This window comes from Lepidochelys olivacea (genome assembly GCF_965140295.1).
Source record: "Lepidochelys olivacea isolate rLepOli2 genome assembly, chromosome: 7".
NCBI classification, from domain to species: domain Eukaryota; kingdom Metazoa; phylum Chordata; order Testudines; family Cheloniidae; genus Lepidochelys; species Lepidochelys olivacea.
The window spans coordinates 84,739,333-84,761,902 of NC_140417.1; the positions used below are offsets into that span (position 1 = coordinate 84,739,333).

Sequence of the window (22,570 nt, forward strand, 5' to 3'; positions counted from 1 at the left end):
AGTGATTGCACAGAACACTGTGTATCTCTTGATGGCTAAAAGGAACAGCCAAGCTACCCAAAGCATAAGAGATGCCCTGTGTTAATACATTTTGTTGTTCATCTCTGGAGACCAGGACTCAAATATGGAGTAAGTCAAAAGTGAAATGTGTTTGGTGAGCTCAATGTAGTCCCTGGGGCATGTGCCCATAGCACAAAACCACTACACACAATTATGTATCAAAACCCACCTTCAGTGCCTTTTCCTGGGCCACTACTTGGGCAGTCCTGTGCTGTACATGAGTGATTAGAGGCTGGCTGACCCCAGACACTAATTTTTTCTCCCCTAGTCCAAAATCCCTTCCTGCTACTTTCACTCTGAGAAAGTGTCACTATTTTCCCCTTTAGGCTTTGGCAATGACAATTTGTAATACACTGAACCTTCCACTGGATGTCACTGTTCCTCCACACTAATCTCTGCTACAGGGTGGGAACCTGACAGGAAACATCTCTCTTTAGTTTAAGTGCTCCGATGCTGAACATGGCGCCAGATGTATCTTGGAAAACCCATTCCTCCCATGCAGGCTGGATGTTCCTCTTAGAGCCTGTTGTTCCACTTACAGAAAATTGCTTGTGGGAGTTATGCATGTTCTGGCAGCAGTGAAGGGATTAGCAAAATCCTACTGGTGCCCAGAGAATGCCCTAAGAGTAACTATCAGCTTTGTGCTCTACAGTTAGAAATAGAAAATAGAGTAGGCATTTCTTTATTTTCCTTTCATACATTTTAAGATGAATCTGGTGTTCATGCAAGGGTAGGATTGAGTGAATAACCTTCCTCCGCAGTCCTTGTTGAAGACGGCCCAACTCAGCTCTGCCAGCCCACAATGCAGGAACTGAACTAGAGTGTTCCATTCTTGGGCCCTACCCCATACAGTTATTCCAATGCACTTGAGCTCTCAGATAAAGTGTCTCCAACTGTCCTAGTCCTGTCCTCTCACAGCTCAGCCAACCTTCCTCATTCCTCTTCCAGCAACTCCAACCCTGTGCCACCTCACAGCTCTTCAGTGCACTTAGCTGTAACCTGAAGCAGGCCCTCATAGTCTACTACTAGATCCCAGCTCATCTTAGCCAATAGACACCAGTCTTAACCTGCGACCACCACTGATATCCCTGCCTTGGATTCCTAAATAGTTCTGTCTCTGTACTTCACTTCTGATCTGACCCATCCTCTGCTGAACCACCTCTTAGTTCTGCTATTGCATCTCAATCCCAAATTGCAGGTTGCCTTGTCATTATAGTCCTGGACTCCACACAATAATGCCAATATATGCAATGCAGGACCTTCTAATATTATAGTCATAGATCTATCCAGGCACCTCAAACCCCACAAACAACATCTCCTACTAGTTCAGTCCTGGGCATCTTCCCTACTGACCAGAAACTGACAAAGCTGCCAAATTGCATAGCGGTTCTGTGATGAGGTGGTTCTTTCATCCAGGAGGCTCCAGGGTAAGACTATCAAATGCATAGATACAACTTTTGTTAGAAACAAAAAGAAGAGCAAACATTGAAAGGAGAACAAGAAAGGAATAGATTGGCAAAAGGATAATGTGTTTGTTCCATTCTTTTGCAGATTTTTGGAGTTCTGTGGCAACCCACAAGCAAAAGTTTTTACTCTGTACGAGGAAGTCTCATCCAGTCAGTGCTGTCGGAGGAAAGCCACGAGGTCTCTCCAACCTTGAAGTCCTCCATTGGCACCAAGATCGTGTCAAGGTTAGTGCTGAGCTGGTTCCAGAGGCTTGCATATACTGAGTAGGCTGGAATGGGATCAATGTCTCCCTACAAAAGTTGGCAGCTAGGAGATACACTTCTCCCATGTGGGCTTGATTTTCTTGTTATGTCTTGATGTGGGCTGTCGATGGTGAAAGATAAAAATTGGACACACTGAAAAAATCATCCCAGAGGATTTATATTTTCTGGCTCCTACATAAACCCAGGGCAGGCTATGGGAGTACAAAACACACCCCAAAACTGAGGGGTCCTTCACTCCTCTTCATTTTCCCTTGCAGCTTCTGGAATACTAAATGCCCTTTGTTTACCACTACGTTCATTTCACTTCACCTCATAGACCATACTGATACCAACATATGTCCTAACCATTCCCTAAGCAAAGGGAGGTTTAAAAGATGAAACCCTTCTCAACAGCCTCTTTTCTCTCACCAGACAGCAGCTTGAACTTGTGTCTTCTTCGATGCCTGGCCCTGCAGAGACTCCTGTACAAAGCCTTCAGGAAGCTCTGGCTGGCATACTGGAAAAGCACCAACCTATAAGCACAATTAGCCCGCCCTTCAAGAGAACCTGCATGCAGTGCCCATCGGTGAGTAGCACCAAATGCTTGCAGAAGAATTCTCTTTCTAATGTGACACTTGGGAATGCAAAACAAAGTGAGATCTAGCTGGAGAAGGCTGAAGGGTCTGAGAAGTTTAAATAGAAAATCAGTACACACAGTGATGGCAAGGAAGGGCCAACAGCAGCTACACATCCAGTATCTATCACTGTGAGATTAAACACAATGGCTCAAAAGAATTCTCTGGCTAACTTTGGCTCGGGCAGTAGGTAGGGAGATTGTCCACCAAAGTCTCATGATCACAAGGGCTGCTTCATTTCGTAAAGTAACGAAGTACTAGTGTAAAGACACTTTTTCTAGGTGCCCACAGGGAGAAAGGCAACTAGAGATTCTTGCTCTAGGCAACACCAGGTAGGCACATGAAATACCTACTGAATGTCAGGTATTCTTATAGTTTTCCATAGTTCCTCAGTCTGATTGGAATGTTATGTAGGGTCCCCAAAGTGCCGCATACGTTTTCAAAATGTTATTGTTCATCTGCAGCACTGGAATAAAGGGCTCTCTGAGTAAACCCATGGAGTGTGGTAAGCCTGTCTGCTGTTATGTACTCTGTAATAATACACACACAGCTGTGAATATTAAGACTACTGTACTGAAAGAGGAAGTATTGCCCAGGATACTGGGGCTACACTCCATTGTTTTTGGAAGTGTGATGGGTTCTTTAAGAGCACCTGCACAGTAGCCACCAGCGATGGAAAGAAGGAACCATGGGTGAAAGTTTCATTCCAAAGACAGCACCCCTAACAATGCCCATGTTAAACATTATTTGTATTCTAGTGGTGCCCAGGGGACCCAGCTGAGATGGAGACCCCCTTTGTTCAAAGCCCAGTAAAAAGGATAGTAAGAGCCAGTCTCTGCCCCAAACAGCGTATAGTCAAAATAGATGAAGGGGGGAGGAAAACAGAAGTACAGAAAGGTGAAGTGACTTGCCCAAGGTCATACAGCCATGCAGTGACACAGTCAGGATAAGAATCCAGGTCTTCTGACTCCCAGTCCAGTGCACTATCCACTGGACTATGCCTTGTACAGGTTGCCTTATTAAAGTGGTCAGACCCTTGATAGCGTTCCAAGCCCTCATTGTACCAGCTGGGGCTATTAAACTGTCAATGCACAGCATAAGTTTCACTCTGTCTGCTCTTCAACACATGCTTTGCAGACTAGCCCATTTAAATGCATTTTCTCTGGTTTTGTGATTTTGTGGATGGAGCAGTTGACCTTAGCCATCAAACTTTTCAGTTGCATGTCAGGTTGCATGCCAAAGGCATAGCCCTCTACTCCATTATGAACCCACTTTCTTGATTGGTCAGAGGTACTGTCTAGGTCCTTGTCAGGTGTTTGGCCTCAGTAACTAGTCCTGGAGGTTCACTGCTCACATGCTTTTCTTTAAGAGCTTTGATGATTGAAGGTCAGGCATTGAAATTATTAGCTTTTCAAGGCTGGCGCTTTAACTCCCCTGCTTGATCTTTTTCAAAGGATGATGGGAAAACTACAGCAGGAGGACACCTGGTATCTGGGACTCCTGAGAGCTGAGTAAGGAGTAACTTGCCTTGCAAATAGAGAGGCCAAGATTCAGCTCCCACTTCTCATTCTTCACACTGTAGTTCTTCGCTTTGTAGTTTCTGCATGTCCAAAGTTGTCAAGTCCACCCATGTTCCCTGTGAGGGAGCAGAGGTGTTTAGTAGCCTGGAGCCACACCTCTGTACTTGTCAGCCCACGTAATATAAATGGAGTTGAACTGGGTCAATACAAGGCACTACAGAAGCAAGGCATGCTGTTGATGCAGAAGGTAGTACGCTTCCCTCTGAGTCACTATTTAATCAGTGTCCCAGTCTGGTATTGCAAGGGGAGGGGGGAAATGATGGAACATTTGCTGCTGGCAACTGAGATCTTGGTTGTCTGTGGTCATTAAATATCTCATGGAACTTTTTACAAGAATAGAGATATTAGTCCTGTCCAAATTGCAGCTGGACCAAAATATTCTGCCTACCAAAATCCCCCTTGCAGTGACATGGTATTCTTTATTTCTGTCCTAAATATTTGGATCTAATGTTGTTGCTATCTGTGGAAAGGCTGCTAATGTCCATGCCAGAGATAGCTGCATTTAAGAGATGGGTGAAATAATCCCTGTCTTTATACTGTGCACATTTTGTCCCATGCTATGGCATCTATATAAAATTGCATTTATTGATAATATGAGTGTTTGTTTTCAGCTCAAAACATATTTGAGGACTCTTGGTAACAGGAGAGTCAAAATGGATGTCTCCAAGGTGTCAACAACCTGGCAATTCCACAGGTTCATCCAGATGTTGCGTGATGCCAAGAAGAGGGATGTCCTCCAGCTGCTGAGGAAAGCTCCGGAGAAGATGGTGTAAGTAAATTCCCCAGTGACTGTCTGTTCAGAAAAGACAACAGCCATTCTTACAGACACCTGTTCACAAGGCAGTTTCTGGACTCATTTTAATGATTAACCACATTTCATTCAGGCAGATGCGAAAAGGGCACATTATCATTCCCAGTATCTCAAATGACCAGTCTGAAGAAGTTCAAGGGCCACTTTTTTTAAGGACTTGGCCTTTTTTTACAAGGTACCATAAGCTAATTGAATGTTTTTGATGCAGATTCAGCACATTTTAGAGTAAGTGCTCTGGGGAACCTTTCAGAGACACATGCCCCATATAAACGCAGATCCCTGCTCTACATGTCCCATTCAGTAATTCCAGGACAATGTCATTTTTCACTTCCTATGCTGAACTGTTGCATGGTGTCACTGTGCGCTTTTAAAGGCTGCTGCCTTCCACTCAAGAGGTGGTTGCATTTCAGTGCTAGGTGAAATCTATATGTGATTACATATATATGGTTCCAGTTGATCAACTGCTGTAAATTAGCTAATTTTTGGATGAAAGCTTCTCCATATGGTAGCTTATTATTTATGTGTATAATTTATCCAATTGAAGCTGCAAAGGGTGTTTATATAGGTAGAATGTAAATTGAACTGGAATTACCCTGCACACTTTTGAAAAGCTTCTGGACCAAACTTAGCCCTGATGTAAGTAGGTGCAGTTTCACTGACTTCAATGGAGGACTGAATTTACTTCCTTTTCTGGAACTGGGGGAAACAGAAACTAGGGATCATATTCTCAGCTGGTATATATCAGTGTGAGTTCATTTGACTTTAATGGACCTATGCCAGTTTACACCAGTTGAGGATCTGGCCCCAAATGCTTCCATCCTCCCCATGTTCAGCTGTACATAGCGCACATAATTCGCTTTCTCCTCTCATTCCAGTACCTTCTTCATTGATGCTGCAGTAGCTGCCCAGTCAACAGCTTCCTTGGCAGCTCTCTCTGAATTTCTGGATTTTAGCAACAAAGGACAAGTGCCCCTCCTAGAGCAGTTTCTCTATGCTGCAGCCTTCTCTCCTCGGCCCTCAAAAGAACTTCTGCGCCTGGTGCTAGTAAGTCAGAGGCATTTCCTCTCTCCCCTTCTGCTCTTTGGTGATCCTACTACTGGATTTGGACTTCATCCTGCTCCCATTAAGTTAATGGAGAAACTCCCAGTGACTTCAGTGGAGCAAGATCAAGCCCTCACAAAGGAGAAAGATAAAATACTAAGTATGTCCTTTGTCCATCCAAGCACTTAATGAAGGGACTTCAGAAGCAATCCTCATGATTTTGGACAAAACATTGCTCTGTATTAAGGGGAGCAAGTTGCCTAGGTGTATTGACTAGAACTGGTTGACATTTTTTCAATAAGGTGGGGTTTTTCCTCCCATCAGAAATGGTTTGTTTGGGAAATGAAATTTTACATGAAAAACTGTTGACTCTTTTTTTTCATTATTTTTCAATTAAAATTTTATCAAAATCATTATGGAAATGGTTATTAACATGTTAAAATTAAGGAAAAACAGGTTTGATAGTCGTCAAAAAATCAATAATGATGTTAATTAACATGTTAATAACAATTGGGAAAAAAATTCAGACAATGAATGAGTTCATTTTGATCTCAAAGTGGAAATAATTCTGAAATGTCAACATTTTTTACAAATCTTTTTTTCTCCTCATTTTTCAGCCAGTATTGATGTTGACATCTCAATAACTCTACTTACACAAGGCTACAGGGAGTGGGGAGGGAGGAAAGGGAAAGAGGAATTCTGTGAAGCAGCCCCTAAAACCATGGTTAGCTCTGGCAGCCTAAGATCAGAGGGGCACTGAGAATGATCTCCTGCCACCATGTTGTTATGTAGGAAGGCAAACCTAAGATGGAATTGGAGTTACTTTTTACATTTCTGGAGTAATCAGTGGGCCAGTAGGAGTATTCCAGGCTGGCCTCAGGACAGAGCACAGCCTCATACCATCCACAGTAGTGGAGCCTATGAGAGCTTGGAGGAAAGGTGTTTTTACAACCTCTGTTGACAAAGACTTCCTTTGCTCAACAGTAATCCAATTATGGCCTGGAGTTGGCCTTCAAAGGGAAGCCTGTGCCACCCTCCTCAGCTAGAGTTCTGAGACCTCATAAAGTAAAAAAAAGGGTTTATAATGGAGGGAAAAGCTGTCCAGGATCTTTAGGACTCCATCCAGGACATGCAAAATCCCACCAAAGGGATTAATGTGGGAGAGGAAAATTCATTTTTGTGTAAAATCCCTCTATTTAAGATATTATTGTACATGAATACTTGAAATGGGAATAAACACTCTGAGGAAATATGTGGCATGACTTTATATCAGTGGGCTGATATAGACAGTAAAAGCTTAATTGCCTGCTATGGAAATCAGAATATTGAGGGACTAGGCCAAGGCAGATGAGAGCAAAGCTAGAGAGACTCTCTCACTAAACCCTTTGGGGGTTATAACTAAAACATATTCTCTCTCTCTCTCTCTGTCCCTTCATCCTGCCTTCATTTCTTTACACCCACTCTCCCAGGACAAGCTGAATGGAAAGGAGTTAGACCCTGCCATCTGGGAAACAGGCATAATTGTCATTGGCACTCTAGCTGGCAAGTTGTGCCGGATGAAGCTGTGTGGATTGCAGGTGGGTTTCCTGACATGATTGCTGCAGTTATTCATTTCAGCCCTCCCCTTTTTTCCCCACAGCTGCCTGAAAATTGTGTCATGCTTCTTTTTCACCCTGCTCTGTTTCTGCCTCCTCCACATAAACAGGAAGTAGGACTTGGAATGGAAACTGTTCTGAGAAGATTAAGAGACACCAAGGAGAATTCTGAGATAATCATTTACCTGTTGTCCCTGCAGAATTCCCTGCTCCCAGAAACCATTCCTACCCTTCTGCATTATGCAGAGGAAGGGTCTTCAGGGGTCTCAGGTACAGCAGTATCTGCCCTACAAAGGTTCTCCTCTCAGCATATCACTGGTGAGGTATGGAACGAGCCTACTTAGAATCAGAGCTTTTCCTTATGCATTTAAAACACCCTTCCATGAAACAGCCCAGGTGTCCGTGTTCCAGGAAGTGTATGGGATAGCATTCTCACCAAGTCACTTTGTAACTACCAGCATTCTCCATCTATCACATCTGGGATAATGCTTCCTTAAATTTTAGCTGCTATTCCCAGAAGTCCCTCTGTCCTGCACTGAGAAGGAAATAAGTGGTGTGCTTGCCCCATGGTGCTTAGATGGATGTATCCAATTAGCAGAGTCTCCGTGTGATGACTGGACTTGCTGAGGCTTGTTCTGCTCATTACTGTAGCTGATATTAACTGGGAGCTTTGTGGCTCATAGGCATTAGCCATACCCAGGGAGCCAGAATGGAGACTCCCTTTACCCAAGTCAGTAGGAAATGTGATAGTCTTTTCAAATCTGACAGTAGTTCCATAGATCTCAGCCTATCTTTCTAACACCTAGTGGTCTCTCAACTTTTCTTTCCGAGAGAGCATTCTTCATGCTTTGCCACCACTGGGAGAGATGCCATCTAGATTAGGAACAGGAGGTGGCTCTGCAGGGCTTTGGTGATGACTATACTTCCGTTTTTTTTCCTGGAGTTGTAAATAGTAGGTCTTCTGTTGAAAGCCCAAAATCTAGGATTCCACGTGCAAAATATAACATGAAAGTGTAGTGTGAGATGCAATAATTATATATTTGGTGTTAGGAATGGTGAGAAGTAAAGTTTTAACTATATTCTGGCATTAGGTGAAAAAGGCAATGAGGAGGATTTTCCATCAGAAAAACAGAAACTATGAAAAAACCTCTCGACTGGCTGCTGCTGAAATTCTGTTGGACAATGAGCCTTTGCCCATGGACCTCACCAATATCCTACTGGCCACCAGAGAGCTGGAAGCAGAAATGTCAAAATTTTTACTTTCGAAAATCCAGACTAGTTTACATTCTCACCATCACCCAGCCAGGTGAGTATGGAGACTGGAAAGTATTAATTGTCACTTTAAGACCCAAATCCCTTTTTCCTTTCTTCCTCTAAATACCCTCCATCGCCTTCCTCTTTTTCCTCTCTTTCCTTCTCTCCAACATTCTCTCTCTTCACTCTCATCTGTTAGTCTTTCCTTTTTTGTTGTTTTTTCCCTTAAGCAAACTAATTTGATTTAAGTTCCCAGATTTGTTGCCTCAGTCCAGTGGTATTCTATGTGTTGAAGGCAGTAAACAATATTATACGGAACACCCAAATGACAGTGTAAAAACTGTAGAGGTGTTCGGAAGCTAAACTCCAGGGTTGCAAGATATCTATAAAGTATGAGCAATTATATTAGTCTTTCCAGATTCTCAAAAAAGCCCAACCCAACAGCTGACTGAAATGCAAAAGTTTTTGAGCTGGCAAATAGTGATAGACTCGAGGAGCTCAATCTATTTAGCTTAACAAGAGAGAAGATTAAGGGGTGATGAGATCACAGTCTGTGAGTACTTACATGAGCAACAAATATTTGATAATGGGCTTTTTAATTTAGCAGACAATGGATAACAAGACCCAGTAGCTGGAAGTTGAAGCTGGACAAATTCACACTGGAAATAAGATGTAAATTTTTAACAAGGAGAGTAATTAACCACTGGAACTATTTAAGGCATGTAGGGGGTGGATTCTCCCTCAGTGACATTTTTTAAATCAAGATTGGATGTTTTTGTTAAAGATACACTGTAATTCAAACAGGAATTATTTGGGGGGAATTCTGTGGCCTGTTATATATAGGAGGTCAGCCTAGATGATTACAGTGGTCCCTTCTGGCCTTAGAATCTATGACATATCGCACCAATGTATTTGAATACATTTATTCAGGTAAAAAAGTGAATCTAGTTCAAAGGTATTCACAGTTTCTTCATTCATTTTCTGCAAACATTCATAACAAGCAACTTTTCATTCACAAAAAATATATGCAGAAAGGGAAAGTGTTGTAATGCTCCAATGAACAGATATTCACAGGAGTGTTCCCATAGCTATCTTGAAAGCTCTTTGGGGATTTGGCAGTCATCCAGTCAAGAAAGAAACAACACCATGGTCATCTACATAACAATCACATGCTCTGATGGCAAATCATTTGTAAGCAATTCACAGAGCAGGATATGTTTGCACAAACCAGTTCTTAAATCATTTTGAATAACAGACTAAATCATAAAAAAAAATCAATCCGTTTGCGGACAATTCACCAAAAGAAGAAGATTAAGTTTACTGACCACATTGGCCAGTGTGACTACTTCAGCCATCTCTAGCACATCACATTCTATTCTTGTAGGAATATAACTACACCCAGACTAAGGAAACCCTGAGCTAGGAAAGGCTTTTATACCGTTTCACAACTCCACTCTGTTCTACCCTCTCTCCCTCATTTTCTTCTTCTGTCCTGCTCCATGTTCTTCTGTCCTTTTTATGCTGTAGAACCATCAATTACAACCACCACCAAGCCTCAAACTTATGCACGTCATGAATAGTTGCCCATGCCATATGGGATATCGCTGAGCTATTTTCTCCCTCCTTTGGGAACATACAAAAGAAGAGAAAGATTATAAAGGAGCTGGTTTCAGTAAAGCTGTTTTTATGCCATTTAAATTGTTCTCAATATGTTGTTCATATATACATACATATATTTAAGTGCATGTCTCCTAACCTCCCTATAAAACCTTCCATAATGGCAGCTGCCTTTTCTGAGTTTTGATTTAGATTCAGGTTTCAGAGTAGCAGCCGTGTTAGTCTGTATTCGCAAAAAGAAAAGGAGTACTTGTGGCACCTTAGAGACTAACCAATTTATTTGAGCATAAGCTTTCGTGAGCTACAGCTCACTTCATCGGATGCATTCAGTGGAAAATACAGTGGGGAGATTCATATACATAGAGAACGTGAAACAATGGGTGTTACCGTACACACTGTAACGAGAGTGATCACTTAAGGTGAGCTATTACCTCACCTTAAGTGATCACTCTCGTTACAGTGTGTACGGTAACACCCATTGTTTCATGTTCTCTATAGAACCATACACACTGTAACGAGAGTGATCACTTAAGGTGAGGTAATAGCTCACCTTAAGTGATCACTCTCGTTACAGTGTGTACGGTAACACCCATTGTTTCACGTTCTCTATGTATATAAATCTCCCCACTGTATTTTCCACTGAATGCATCCGATGAAGTGAGCTGTAGCTCACGAAAGCTTATGCTCAGATAAATTGGTTAGTCTCTAAGGTGCCACAAGTACTCCTTTTTGATTTAGATTCAGACACTAGATTTTCCTCTTTTTCTGCCCCACCCATACACACCTTTTCCTCTGTTTTGTTCTAGGAAAGCAATGAAAGAAATTCTGAAAGATCCACAGATCAATAATTACAACTACCTCTCCAAAACTGGCAGTTCCTCTTCTTTCTCAGGACCCTTGGCAGGTGACAGCATGGACAAGATTATGTTTAAGCTCATCTCAAAGACCAAGTGAAAGTACCTGTAGGCAGAGTCTACTTTTGGAATCCATTGTCAAGGAGCCCTGGGAGTTAAAGGGGATCTCTAACTTGTGTGACTGTCCCAAATTTAAGACGAGGGGGCGAGAGTCCTCTGTATGTGTCCTGAGATGTCTAAGCACATTGGTTATTTCTCCACTAGCTCTAGTTGCATGTACTTTAAAAGCAGTGGGGAAGGAAAGGAGGGGGAAGGATATGTGAGGGAAAGAAACTGCTATGGTAGGGCCACCACAATCCAAAAGCTGGCTCTACATGTAGAGCGTAAAATGACTCCTTTATGGAATGAGGCACCAAATCAGTCAGACATGGTCACATTAGCAGAGCCATTGTTCTTGATTCTTTACAAAGCGTATCACTGCTACTCTGAAGCTTTGTGTGGAGTGATGTCAGACACACACCCCATCATCCAAATACATCTGTTTCTGACATACTGCTTGTCAAAGGGCAGCCCCATCCTGGAGCACCCTTCTGTGACAGTCACAGCATGCCAAGTATGCCTACCTCAGTTTCCCCTTTCAGAGGCCCCAGTAACTCCACTTCAGATTTGCTTAAATCATACCCCTACCACACCCAGGGTGTATAGTCCTTAACACCCCATTCTTCCCAGCAGGCCACCTCCCACACCACTTTCTTTGCTGGAAGTCTTTCCATGCCATACTCCAGTGTCTTCCACCACACCTAGGCTCCTTGTCAGTCCTCTTCTGTCTCTCTGCCAGGATACCCACCCCAGCCCTTCCAGCTAGAGTGGAATCCCACTTCTTCAAAGTAGGAACCCCTTTGTTCTGGGAGGTCATCCTCACCAGGGGAGAATCCCTAACTCCCCCATCCCTCTCACTGTTCTGCTAGATCTAGGTCTCCAGGATGGAAGTGCCAGTAGGTAATCCCCTCTGCTGCTCCCTAGCCTTCAGCCCTCTCCAGCCCTGAGTTGCAGCTCTCCAGCTTAGAGCCAGCAGGCACTTCCCTCAGCTGATCTCTGGCTTTCAACTCTCTCCAGCCTTCCAACTCCATTGCTCTGGTTTGGGGAAATCAGCCAGTAAAACCTCTCTTATTGCTCTCCTGCCTTTAGCCTTCCCCCAGGAACCACCGAGAACTTTCTTCCAAGACTTTTCCACAGTCCCCTGGTCTCTGGCAGTTGTCACCTATTCTTTTCCTGATTGACTCGGCCAACTCTAACTCTCCAGGTTGGTTGGGGTGAGGGTCAGAGATGCTTGCTCGCTCCCCGTTCCACCACCACTTCGTGCCATATCTAGGGCCCAGCCAGGTACCCTCTTTTAAGCCCAACTTGGGGAGTCAGCTGACCAATCACAATCTTCCTCTTAAAGGACCAGTGCCACCGTGTGGTACGTCTTCCCACATACTTTATACAAACACTGATCATGCCAGTATCACAGTTCTCCCAGAATCTGCTACCACGAAAGATTAGCCAAATCTGGGACCTAAACCTGTGGTAGATCTCTTGTGTGATAGCACATTGCTGCTATTGCTAGGCCAAGAGACTAGCTCTATTCCTAATTATTTCTTAATTCATTAGAGTATTTTAATAAGCTTTTCAAAGGGGCAGATCCTCAGTTGATGACTTGACTGGAGCTATGACAATTTACACAACCTTTATGATTTGCCCAAATATTTTTATCCCCACCCTCCAGCTCTCATTTCTGTGCCCATTCATATCATTTCTCCCTTTTACCCTTTAACTGTGTTCCTTTGTATATCCCCAAAGGATGTTCTGGGCATGCAGAGGCAAACTAAATGGGAGTCAGGAACATTTTAGGGCTAATCCTTTGATTATTATAAGTTTGGACAGAGATTAAATTTTGCACCCCTCATATTTTGGCTTCTTGGTCAGACTGTTAATTGTTAGTGTATGGGACTGTGCTGTTCATCTACCATAACCTGGAAGGGAAGAGATATTGAATATAATGATATGATCTGAATGGGGTTGGTACTTACCAAAAGGCCTCTAGCCTTTTGTCTGATTTACCCAGAAACCCAACAGGTTACATAACAAAGTAATGTTTCCTGCACCCCCATCAGAGCTCTTCTGTACTTTGAGTTATAATGCCACTGAATTCGACACCTTGAACACAGAAGACCACACTGGACTTCTCTGCAATCCCATGGCAGAATCTTCAGATCTTCCCATTATATTACATGGGAGGCCTCCAAACTCTTTATTTTCCAGTCAGATAGTTGCAAAGTGTCCCGCCCCTTAGCCATTATTGGAACGTTTTAAAAATGGATGTGTAACATTTTCCCAGTGATGACTGCTGTACAGCTCTACTCGTTGGTGTATCTTTCTGTCTTTCAGTCACGGATGACATGCTGTCCACTTTCAGTCTGGAGCTGCTATTCACTGAGAGTGGTGGTCTCCTGAGGAAGAGTGTCTCAGGTTTCATGCTGCGAAGCCATGGCCACCAGCTTCAGGCAGCTCAGGTCTGCTATCAGTTTTTGTCCCTAAATGTGAAACACTTTAGAGTGACTGAACAATAGATACATGTGCAGGAACCCAGGACTCCTGCATTGTGCCAGCCATTCAATATCTCCTCTTTAACCTTCCTTGTAGGCCTGGTGGGTTCCTAATATTTGACTTCATGTACCCATTCAGACGCCCCCACAATAGAGAACATCTGCTACATCTAGCCACACATGGGAAGGCTCAATACCTTAGCTGCTTAGCTGTGTTATTCACTGTTCTGAAGTGGGAACCAGGGCAAACCTGCTGTTTGACATTTTAAGAGTGCCTGTATTGAAGGTTGCTCACCTTGGCTAAACATCCTGACACGTCAATATTTTCCTGACATTTTTATTCATCATCTATCTATGGATATATGGGCCCATATCCTCAGCTGGTGTAAATCAATCTCATTCCATTGACTTCAGTGAAGTTGCACCTATGTATGCCAGCTGAAGATCTAGCCCATGGCATTTTCAAAAAGACTGGAACAGAGACACTGCTGTTATACTGATGTTTTAAAATGTACTACTACAAAGACTGAGTGAAATACTGGCCCCTAAAATCAATGGGAGTTTTGCCAGGAACTGGTCCAGGGTTTCATCCTAAAAAAGTCATAATAACTGTTATTCTGAATGTCCAAGTAGAGGTTAGGTGAAATCTGGAAGCCGCTAAGTGCCCCTGTATTTTGAGAAACTTTCCTCACACGTTCATGCTTAGTGTGAGAGACAATTTTACATCATGGTCTGATCCACACTTGACACAGTGCAAGGAGATCTGAAACCCGTCTAAGATTTCTATGCTGCTAATCACTCTATAGGATTGATTGCAAATGGAATCTTTTTTCTGTCCATCTATCAGAGTTATATGGCCCCCGTGACTGTCGTATCTGAGCATCTCACCATCTTTCATGTATTTATCCCACAATGCCCCAGTGAATGAGGGAGTTACTATTATCCTCATCTTACAGATGAGGTACTGAAGCACAGAGAGCTTAGGGACATGCCCAAGTTCACTGTGATGGAGCAGGAAACTAAACCTAGTCACCCAAGTCCCCAGATGGTGTCCTAACCACTAGACAGCCTTCCTCTCTACTTTAATTAACACCCTTAAAATAAACAATATCAAATACTAGAACCTGATTCTCCACTGCTTTGCCACCTGTGTTATCATTTACATTTGTCCAAAATTGGTGTAAAATAATACCGAATCAGATCAATAGCGTTTTGCAATCACTTTGTTCAACTTAAATGATTGCTCAAAGGATAGGCCAGTGTTTTATCAGGCTCACTGAGCTTTAAATATAATCACTTCCCAGTTCACTAGGCCCACGGGTAGATGTTACCTGAATCAGTAGTACAGTAATGTAAGATGCCAACCAACTGCTCTCAATATAAGTGTTTCTATCAGCATATCAGCAGGTTCTTTATCCAGCTTTCCCTAGTGGAAGTAGTAAAGGTCAACCCTTGAGGAAGCCTTGCCTTGTACAGCACATTTTCTCTGCTTGTGTATTTTAGGTCTCTGTTGAAGCCCAGGGGTTAGAATCTGTGCTGGGAGAGAGTAATACTGAAGGAGAAGAGGAGCAGGAGCTCATGGCTGGGATGTCTGCCATTTTCTTTGAAGTCCAGTTACGGCCAATTGTTTTCTTCCAAGGGTATACGGATTTAATGGCCAAGGTCCTCTTAAGCAGCGGAGAGCCAACCAATGTGGTCAAAGGGAATGTCCTGCTGATGGATCATGAACAGGTAATGGCTGTATGATATGAGGGCTTTCCGTCATCCAAGCTGCCTGTTAAACAGCACCATGGTACACTGCAGCTTAGTGAATATTCTGGAGGAAGCCTGCTTGCAAGCCATGGGCTCATGCCTGAGATTCATGATGGTGCCAAATCTAACCATGGGATGGCATTGATCAAAGGATGTTAAGATTTGGTTTTCTGAATTGGCTTATTAGAGGTGGGTTCTGCACTGCTATGTGGGAGACCTGGCTTCAATTCCTGTCTTCCCCTCCCTAGACTAGTAGGCATTGGGAGTGCAAAGTTGGCAGCATCCCCTCTGGCCAGCTGCTGTTTAATATTTTTGTATGAGCACCTAAGATCAAGAAAAGTGCTTCCAAAATAAATATGCTCTTTTCTGTTCTACAGGCAATTCCACTCCAGTCTGGACTGCAATCTGTGGTTAAACTTCAGGGGGCACTTGGGTTAGATATTTCAGCCAACATTGATATGAATTTATGGGAGCAAGAATCAAGAACAAGCATCAAAACGAGGTAAATGAGTGAAAACTTATTTAATCTCTGAACACTCAGGAGACTTAGCAGGGACTAGCGTAAATTAGAACAGCCTTAGAGCTGCTCCAAACATTAGAACAGACTCAGGGCTGCTCCAACTTAGGCTGACTTGTAACAGCCCCCAAAGGGCTATTTTATATAATTGGCCAAAGATAACTAGAGCTCCATTCCCCACTGTATTTTCCACTGCATGCACTCGATGAAGTGAGCTGTAGCTCACGAAAGTTCATGCTCAAATAAATTTGTTAGTCTCTACGGTGCCACAAGTACTCCTTTTCTTTTTAGAGCTCCATGCTTTCCAGCCATGCCTTTCCCACCAAATACACAAATGCACATCCCATGCTGTGAGGATGGGGGCTTTTTGGGAGGGAGAGAGGGAGGGAGTTGCATAGAGTATCCTCTACCTCTATACTAGCTGTGAGAACTACATCGGTTACACACCCCTTTAAATCTACCCCATTGAACCTATATGTTCAAGGATCCCACAAAAAGAAGTTAGCAACTTCTGAAAGATCTGCCTCCCCGTGAACACAGACACCCGTCACTTATCACTGTCTTTAGGCTCCCATAGCCTGTGCTTGGGATCAGGCTAAAAGCCTCACTTTGATAGATGGGTTTAATTAACATTTTTTTGCACCTCCCCTTCCTTCGGGATCAGCTGCTGACAAATTAAGAAATAATGAAATCATAGACTGCCGGCATTGCACAGACAGTATGTTCCCCTGGGAGGCATTGGTCAGTGACAGGATTTATGCTTTCTCCCATTGCAGGGGTGGACTGGCCATTGATTTCACAGCAGAAATCGATGCCCCTTTCTTTCAAGCCAGTGTGAAAAGCCAGATTGAGGCAGAAGCCTCAATCAATTTTGATACAGCGGTGAGATTTTCAGGGAATCCTGTGCTCATGTGTCTGCAGCTAAGGGAGGAGCAGCTTCCTTACAGGTAAGATGAGGCATTCTAGTCTAGGACTACTAGGGTGTGGAGTTCTACTCAGGGGTGGGGATTAGGACACTCCTACTGTCACGGACATTCTCACACCAGACACAGTGTTTAGTTTGTGATTCCCAGTGGTGGGAAAGGTGTGGAGGGAGATCATGCACTACTTCTCCCTGTCCTCCTGACATTAGAACTCAGTTCAGAACCTTGACAACTGTGCTCCCTAGTTCCAGTGGTACTTGGCCTTCCGCAATATCATGAGCATCTGAGATATCCGGGGATACTAAACCCTCAGGATACAAGAGGAGAGGTTATTATGAAAACCAGTTCTCACCCTCCCACTAAGCAGCAAGTTATTTATTGCCCTGTTTCTTGTAGCACGTGGTAGGAGTTTCATTGTCCAGAATTTGACTTAAAGCAGGTTCTGTTGAGTCCCTCCATTTGGAGAGGTCAGTAAAAGGTTAAAGGAAGCCTTGGACAATGCTGGAGAGTTAGCCAGCTTAAGAAGTACTAAGACAAGCCCTGTGCCCAGAAGAATGCTGGGCTGTCTTTTTCAGTATTGTGGCAATTAACCTCTTTTATACTGTAACTGCTGGTCCTAATGCCAATATTGATTTTGTCCCAGATATAACATCACTGTTTATTATGCTGTTACTGATAAATCCTTCATGGCTCCTTCTTAACATAAAAAAGTGTCAAGCAGTTTGTTGCTGCTGTATGGCATCAGAGGCAGATACCACTGTTCCTATGACTTACTAGCTGACTCGAGGTAACAGGGCTGAGTGTAACTGTCTGAAATACTTGCAAATAATAGATGGATAGGTTCCCATAGAAAAGCCTTGGGCCTCCTAACCACCCCAGAGATACATCAGGGACATGAAGGGAACCTCACCTACAGGTCAGGCATCAAAACAGGGAGAGAGAGAAGCTCTTGGATCCAAGGTCCTTTCCCACTGAGGAGTGAAACTCTTGAGGAGTTATTCATTTCTCCACAGATTTTCAAATCTTGCTACACAGCTTTTCCTGGAAGTCCAGTCTGCTCCACTCTCCTGTTCAGTGTGCACTGCAGACTAGTGCCAGAAATCAACTCATTCTCTAAGAATCTTCCCCTTTTCAGTCAATTGCTGGGAGCAGAGGGATAACTTGAGACAGCAGTGGTTCATCCTCCTACTGAAACATTTAGGCCCCGTCCACATTATAGGTGAAACTATCAGCAAAATTTCCCTGTCCAGTGTTGTGAAATGTTGGAATTGTTTTAAAGTGTGCTAGTTAATCTGTGCTAAAGATTAAATTCATAGCAGCCTCTAGCATGGTTATACAACATGGATATAATACTGTTTTCAAGGGGCAATAAATCCCCATTGACAGAAGTCAAGAAAAAACACCTGTCAGAATATGCCATAACAGTCCAACAGATCAAACTTTTAAGGAATGAATGAGGTATGAACCCATCAGCATGGAACATGCTGATTTGAGGAGACAAGTTGGGTCCAATCTTGTATGATTCTAAAGTCTCCTAACTACTTTGTTGTTGCTCTTGTTCTGCTCCACAGAGAAATCTTTACAATCTCCGAATCTTCACTGAACCAAAGCATTACTGTTCGCAAGGGGAGACGGGGCATTATTGCTGGACGTGAGCTTTCCTTGCACAGGGCCAACTCCGAGATGTGCAAGATCCTGTTGACAGAGACAAAGGAGTAGTAGAGGAATCAATGTGTGCTGGGTCTGGATTTATCATTCCTCCCTTTTCCTTGGTCCCAAATTCTCAATGAGCCACATCCATGAGCCAGACCCAGGACTGATGTGGGCAGCCCAGAGCCCTTTCTAGCTCCCAAAACAGTCTGCTTTTTACTGACTGTAATAAAAACAAGTATCCCTATTGCAAGAGAACACGTTGAAATCAGGGTGCCAAATGTGGTTGGGACATGAATCCCTAGAGTTCATCAAGGCAAGTCCCTTGTAAAGGGCCAGCTCTGAGATGTGCACGATCCTGTTGGCACAGTCAAAGGTACAGCAGAATTAACATGTTCTGGGTCTGGCCTTAAGAATCCTTAAGACACCAAGATAGGAGAGAGGTAGAATGTTCATAATCATGTACCCTTCCCTATGATGGTCATTCTCCATATGAGATGGTCCCTTAGAAGCAAAACTGGGCCATCATAAACCTCACAGCTAAGACCCTTGCTTTGAGAGTCACAAGGTGAATTTCAGGCAGTCTTAAGAAAGTGTTCTGAGAGAGGATACCCAGAATGGCATGTTAATCACACATTTCTTCTCACTCACCTGAGTAACCACAATCAAGTGAGCTCTCTCAGAGGGTCTGGTCAGAACTTCCCGGGGCTGAGGAAGTGAATGGAATCCAATATTGCATGATTTGGTGACTGCGATAGTGGGCCATGCATGTGGAAAGGGTAGCTTGATTTTGGGGGGTACTTGATTTTTGAAAAAAAAGCAGTAAAACAAAAAAGCTGCATAATCTGTCAGCAATTATGTACATTCCTTTTGGTATAATTAAAAGTGTTTGTATCTGAATAGTTGTTCATCTCAGTTCCCTCACAACTTGAACTTCTTCTGCTTGATCCTCCAGTGAGTTCATGCTCTGTTGCCAGGGAAATGACTGATGTCAGAAATCGAGAAAGAGAAGATGACGCTGGTAGTGGCAAATCCTTTGTTTAAATAGGGAAAATTCAACTCTGGCATAACTTCTCATTTTAGGGGTTAGATGGATGAATTTGACCCACACAATTTTCAGTATTAGCAAGAATAATTAAACACATTATGGAAAACTAATGTGAAGGTAAATAGGGTTGTGCTTAAGTAGGGTGTGTGTATATATATATGGCAATTTTTCCCTTGGCAAGACTCCTCTTTTAAGGGAATGGAAGTCTACTAGGGATATTACTTCTCATTTCACCAATACAACATTAGTGGAACAGTGGAACCACTACTGGGGCACTGTGTCCAGTTCTGGTGTTCATGCTTTAAAACAGATGTTGAAAAATTAGAAAGAATTCAAGGAAGAGCAACAAGAACGTTTTGAGATCCGAAAGATCTGCCTTACAATGAGCAACTTAAGGCACTCAGTCTATTTAGCTTGTAAAACGCAATTACGCAAGGTTACAACGCAATTTGGCCATGGCCTGTACTTACACAGGGAGAAGATATCAGATAGATGAAGGATCTTGAATTTAGGAGACAACAGCATAACAGGATCCAAAGGCTGCATTCGAAGTCAGCGAAGTTCAAACTGGAAATGAGACCCAGTTTTTAATACTAAGAGGCTTTAAACATTTGAACAGATTACTAAAGTATTTGTTAATTCTCCATCACTTGGAGTTTTTCTAAAAGATATGCTCTAGTTCAGCCCACGTTACTGGGTAAAAGTAGGTATCGCAAGTTGAAATTCCCTCGCCTGTATTACCCAGGAGGTCAGATTAGATGATTATAATGGTCCCTTCTGGCTTTGAAATCTATGACTCTATGAAATGGAGAGTTTGGCCAAGGTTAATACAACAAGGACATTTCATATAGTTCTCTGTCTCTCTCTCTTTTTATGGATATTATTCAACAAAAATTGAACAGAGCAGTGTGGGAGTGTCTTTCCCAGTATCCCACTCTCCTCCCAGTCTTGTCAGAATGTAACAGGAGTTAGGGGAAGGACATGTTTATGTGTATATATATATATATTTTTTGAGATTCATTTCCGAGTGGATAGTTACCCATGGTGCTCCTCCTTCTAGGTGATCCTAGGTTTACATATTAATGAAAAAACCTTTTGCATCTCTTAACTTCTTAAAAGTGGTACCACTCTTTTAAATGAAGCACAAGGTGACAACAAGACATTCCTCAATCCTAAAGATATGAGGCAATATTCAAGTAGCAAAGTGATGGAGAAACTTCCCTTTTCTGTTTATATTTTGGCTATATTTGTGGTAATTAGTGTACATTGTAATTTGCTTTTTAGAGTAAACATTGTTTTTTAAGTTTTCAGTGATTTTTCTTTTAAGTGACCAACATCATTGTATCAGTTATCATTTTTGTGCTACAAATTGAACATTACTGCAGCAATTGCAAAAGGAAGGCAAATTAACATCAAATAGCAATGCTCCTGGATCCCTTTCTGATAAGATTTTTGGTGTCCCAGTTTTGCTTCCCACTTACAGTTTCTATATCAGAAAAAACTGGGGAGTGGGGAGATTGTGGGAGTATGAGAACACTGCAAAAGCTGAGGATTTTGTTGCCTGATAGCATTTCTTTCATACTGATATTCATATTTTTGCTTGGTGGTGTTTTGCTGCTTTTTCAGAGGGAGATACTAATTATTCAACATTTGGTTTAGTTTAATAAATTTAATCTATTTTTTAAAAAAAATTATATTTGACTTTGTTAATTTTTCCTTGCATGTGAACAGAAGAGGAACACCACTTTGCAACACGTTCCCCGCAGAAGCCAGAGGGAATGGTGTCATTGAAGCCAACTATATTTAACATGGCTAGGAGCTGGAGCTTGCTTTACAGATTCAGCCTCAAAAAGTTCCAAAGGGCTGAAGCTAAATTCTCTCAAAACTCCAAAGCCCTGCAGGAGCTCTGGTCTCTTTTGCTCTGCATCTATAGAGCTTAGAGATGACCTTCAGCCCTGTGAGATTCATAGGCCTAAAGATCCCAGTTATCCAAACCCTCCTATTTTGTGAAGGTTTTGGGTACCAGTCAAAATGTTGGTAAAAATCAGGGTTTGCCCTCATCTTCTGAGCAGCTCAAACATCCGCAGATTACTAGGTAATTTGCACTGAGCAGGCCCAAGGTCATATAGATTCATTACAATGTAACCTGCTCTCTTGTCTAAATGGCAGAATTACCCCCAGACTGTGGAAGGAAGGAACATGCTTCACTTGTTATATTTCTAGACTGTCTTCTGGGCTTCAAACTGCTTTCAAATTCAAGTTATCCATCAATAAATTCCATCCCTCTTTGAGCCTCATTTACTTGCCTCTCCATCTTTAACTTTTCCCTGTGGTCTCTCATCTTCATCAACTTTAATTCCTGCTAGCTTGATTCTCCTATTCCAGTGCTGCTTTCCTGTCCTCTCTGTTTGAATTAAAACACCTCAGAGCTTGCTAGCAGCTCTGCTGGCATGTACCATTGTGCTTACCTCCTTCAGCGGAACTGAAGGTTAAGCTGCTAATGACACAGTCCTGCGGTTAACCATGCCTGTAACTTATTCCACAAATGGGTTGGCAGCCACAGCATGAGGCCTGAGTGATCTTAATTCATGTCTGAAATTACGTTATTCTGGTTTCAAAGTAGCAGCCGTGTTAGTCTGTATCTGCAAAAAGAAAAGAAGGACTTGTGGCACCTTAGAGACTAACAAATTTATTTGAGCATAAGCTTTCGTGAGCTACAGCTCACTTCATTGGATGCATACGTTATTCTGCAAGTTGCCTGGGAAAGACCATTTCAGAATTGAAACCTCCATCAAACCAGAACAGATTAAGCCGTCACACTCCTTCACTACTAGTCCAAACCAATGAACAGAATGGTCTGGTTGCCAGATGTCAAGATGCTACTTGAGTGCATTCCCAGAGTTTCACCTCCTTCCTGGTTTCCTTTAACTTCCCAT

At 42.7% G+C, this 22,570-nt stretch overlaps 1 protein-coding gene across 2 annotated transcripts in view; it reads left to right on the forward strand.

Moving 5' to 3' along the window:
* LOC311524293 (microsomal triglyceride transfer protein-like) overlaps positions 1-19,486 on the forward strand; it is a 37,287-nt gene extending 17,801 nt beyond the window's left edge. The window contains exons 6-18 of one of the 2 annotated variants that reach the window (XM_084635241.1): positions 1,612-1,751; positions 2,202-2,355; positions 4,596-4,753; positions 5,671-5,839; positions 7,306-7,413; positions 7,542-7,754; positions 8,523-8,737; positions 11,109-11,206; positions 13,587-13,711; positions 15,248-15,475; positions 15,874-15,998; positions 16,790-16,960; positions 18,508-19,486. In XM_084635241.1, coding sequence (XP_084491367.1) covers positions 1,612-1,751; positions 2,202-2,355; positions 4,596-4,753; positions 5,671-5,839; positions 7,306-7,413; positions 7,542-7,754; positions 8,523-8,737; positions 11,109-11,206; positions 13,587-13,711; positions 15,248-15,475; positions 15,874-15,998; positions 16,790-16,960; positions 18,508-18,655 — 2,052 coding nt within the window. In that variant the 3' untranslated portion in view covers positions 18,656-19,486. The remainder of the gene's footprint in view (positions 1-1,611; positions 1,752-2,201; positions 2,356-4,595; positions 4,754-5,670; positions 5,840-7,305; positions 7,414-7,541; positions 7,755-8,522; positions 8,738-11,108; positions 11,207-13,586; positions 13,712-15,247; positions 15,476-15,873; positions 15,999-16,789; positions 16,961-18,507) is intronic. The other variant, XM_084635242.1, reaches the window with a different exon arrangement.
* Positions 19,487-22,570: the final 3,084 nt, after the last annotated feature.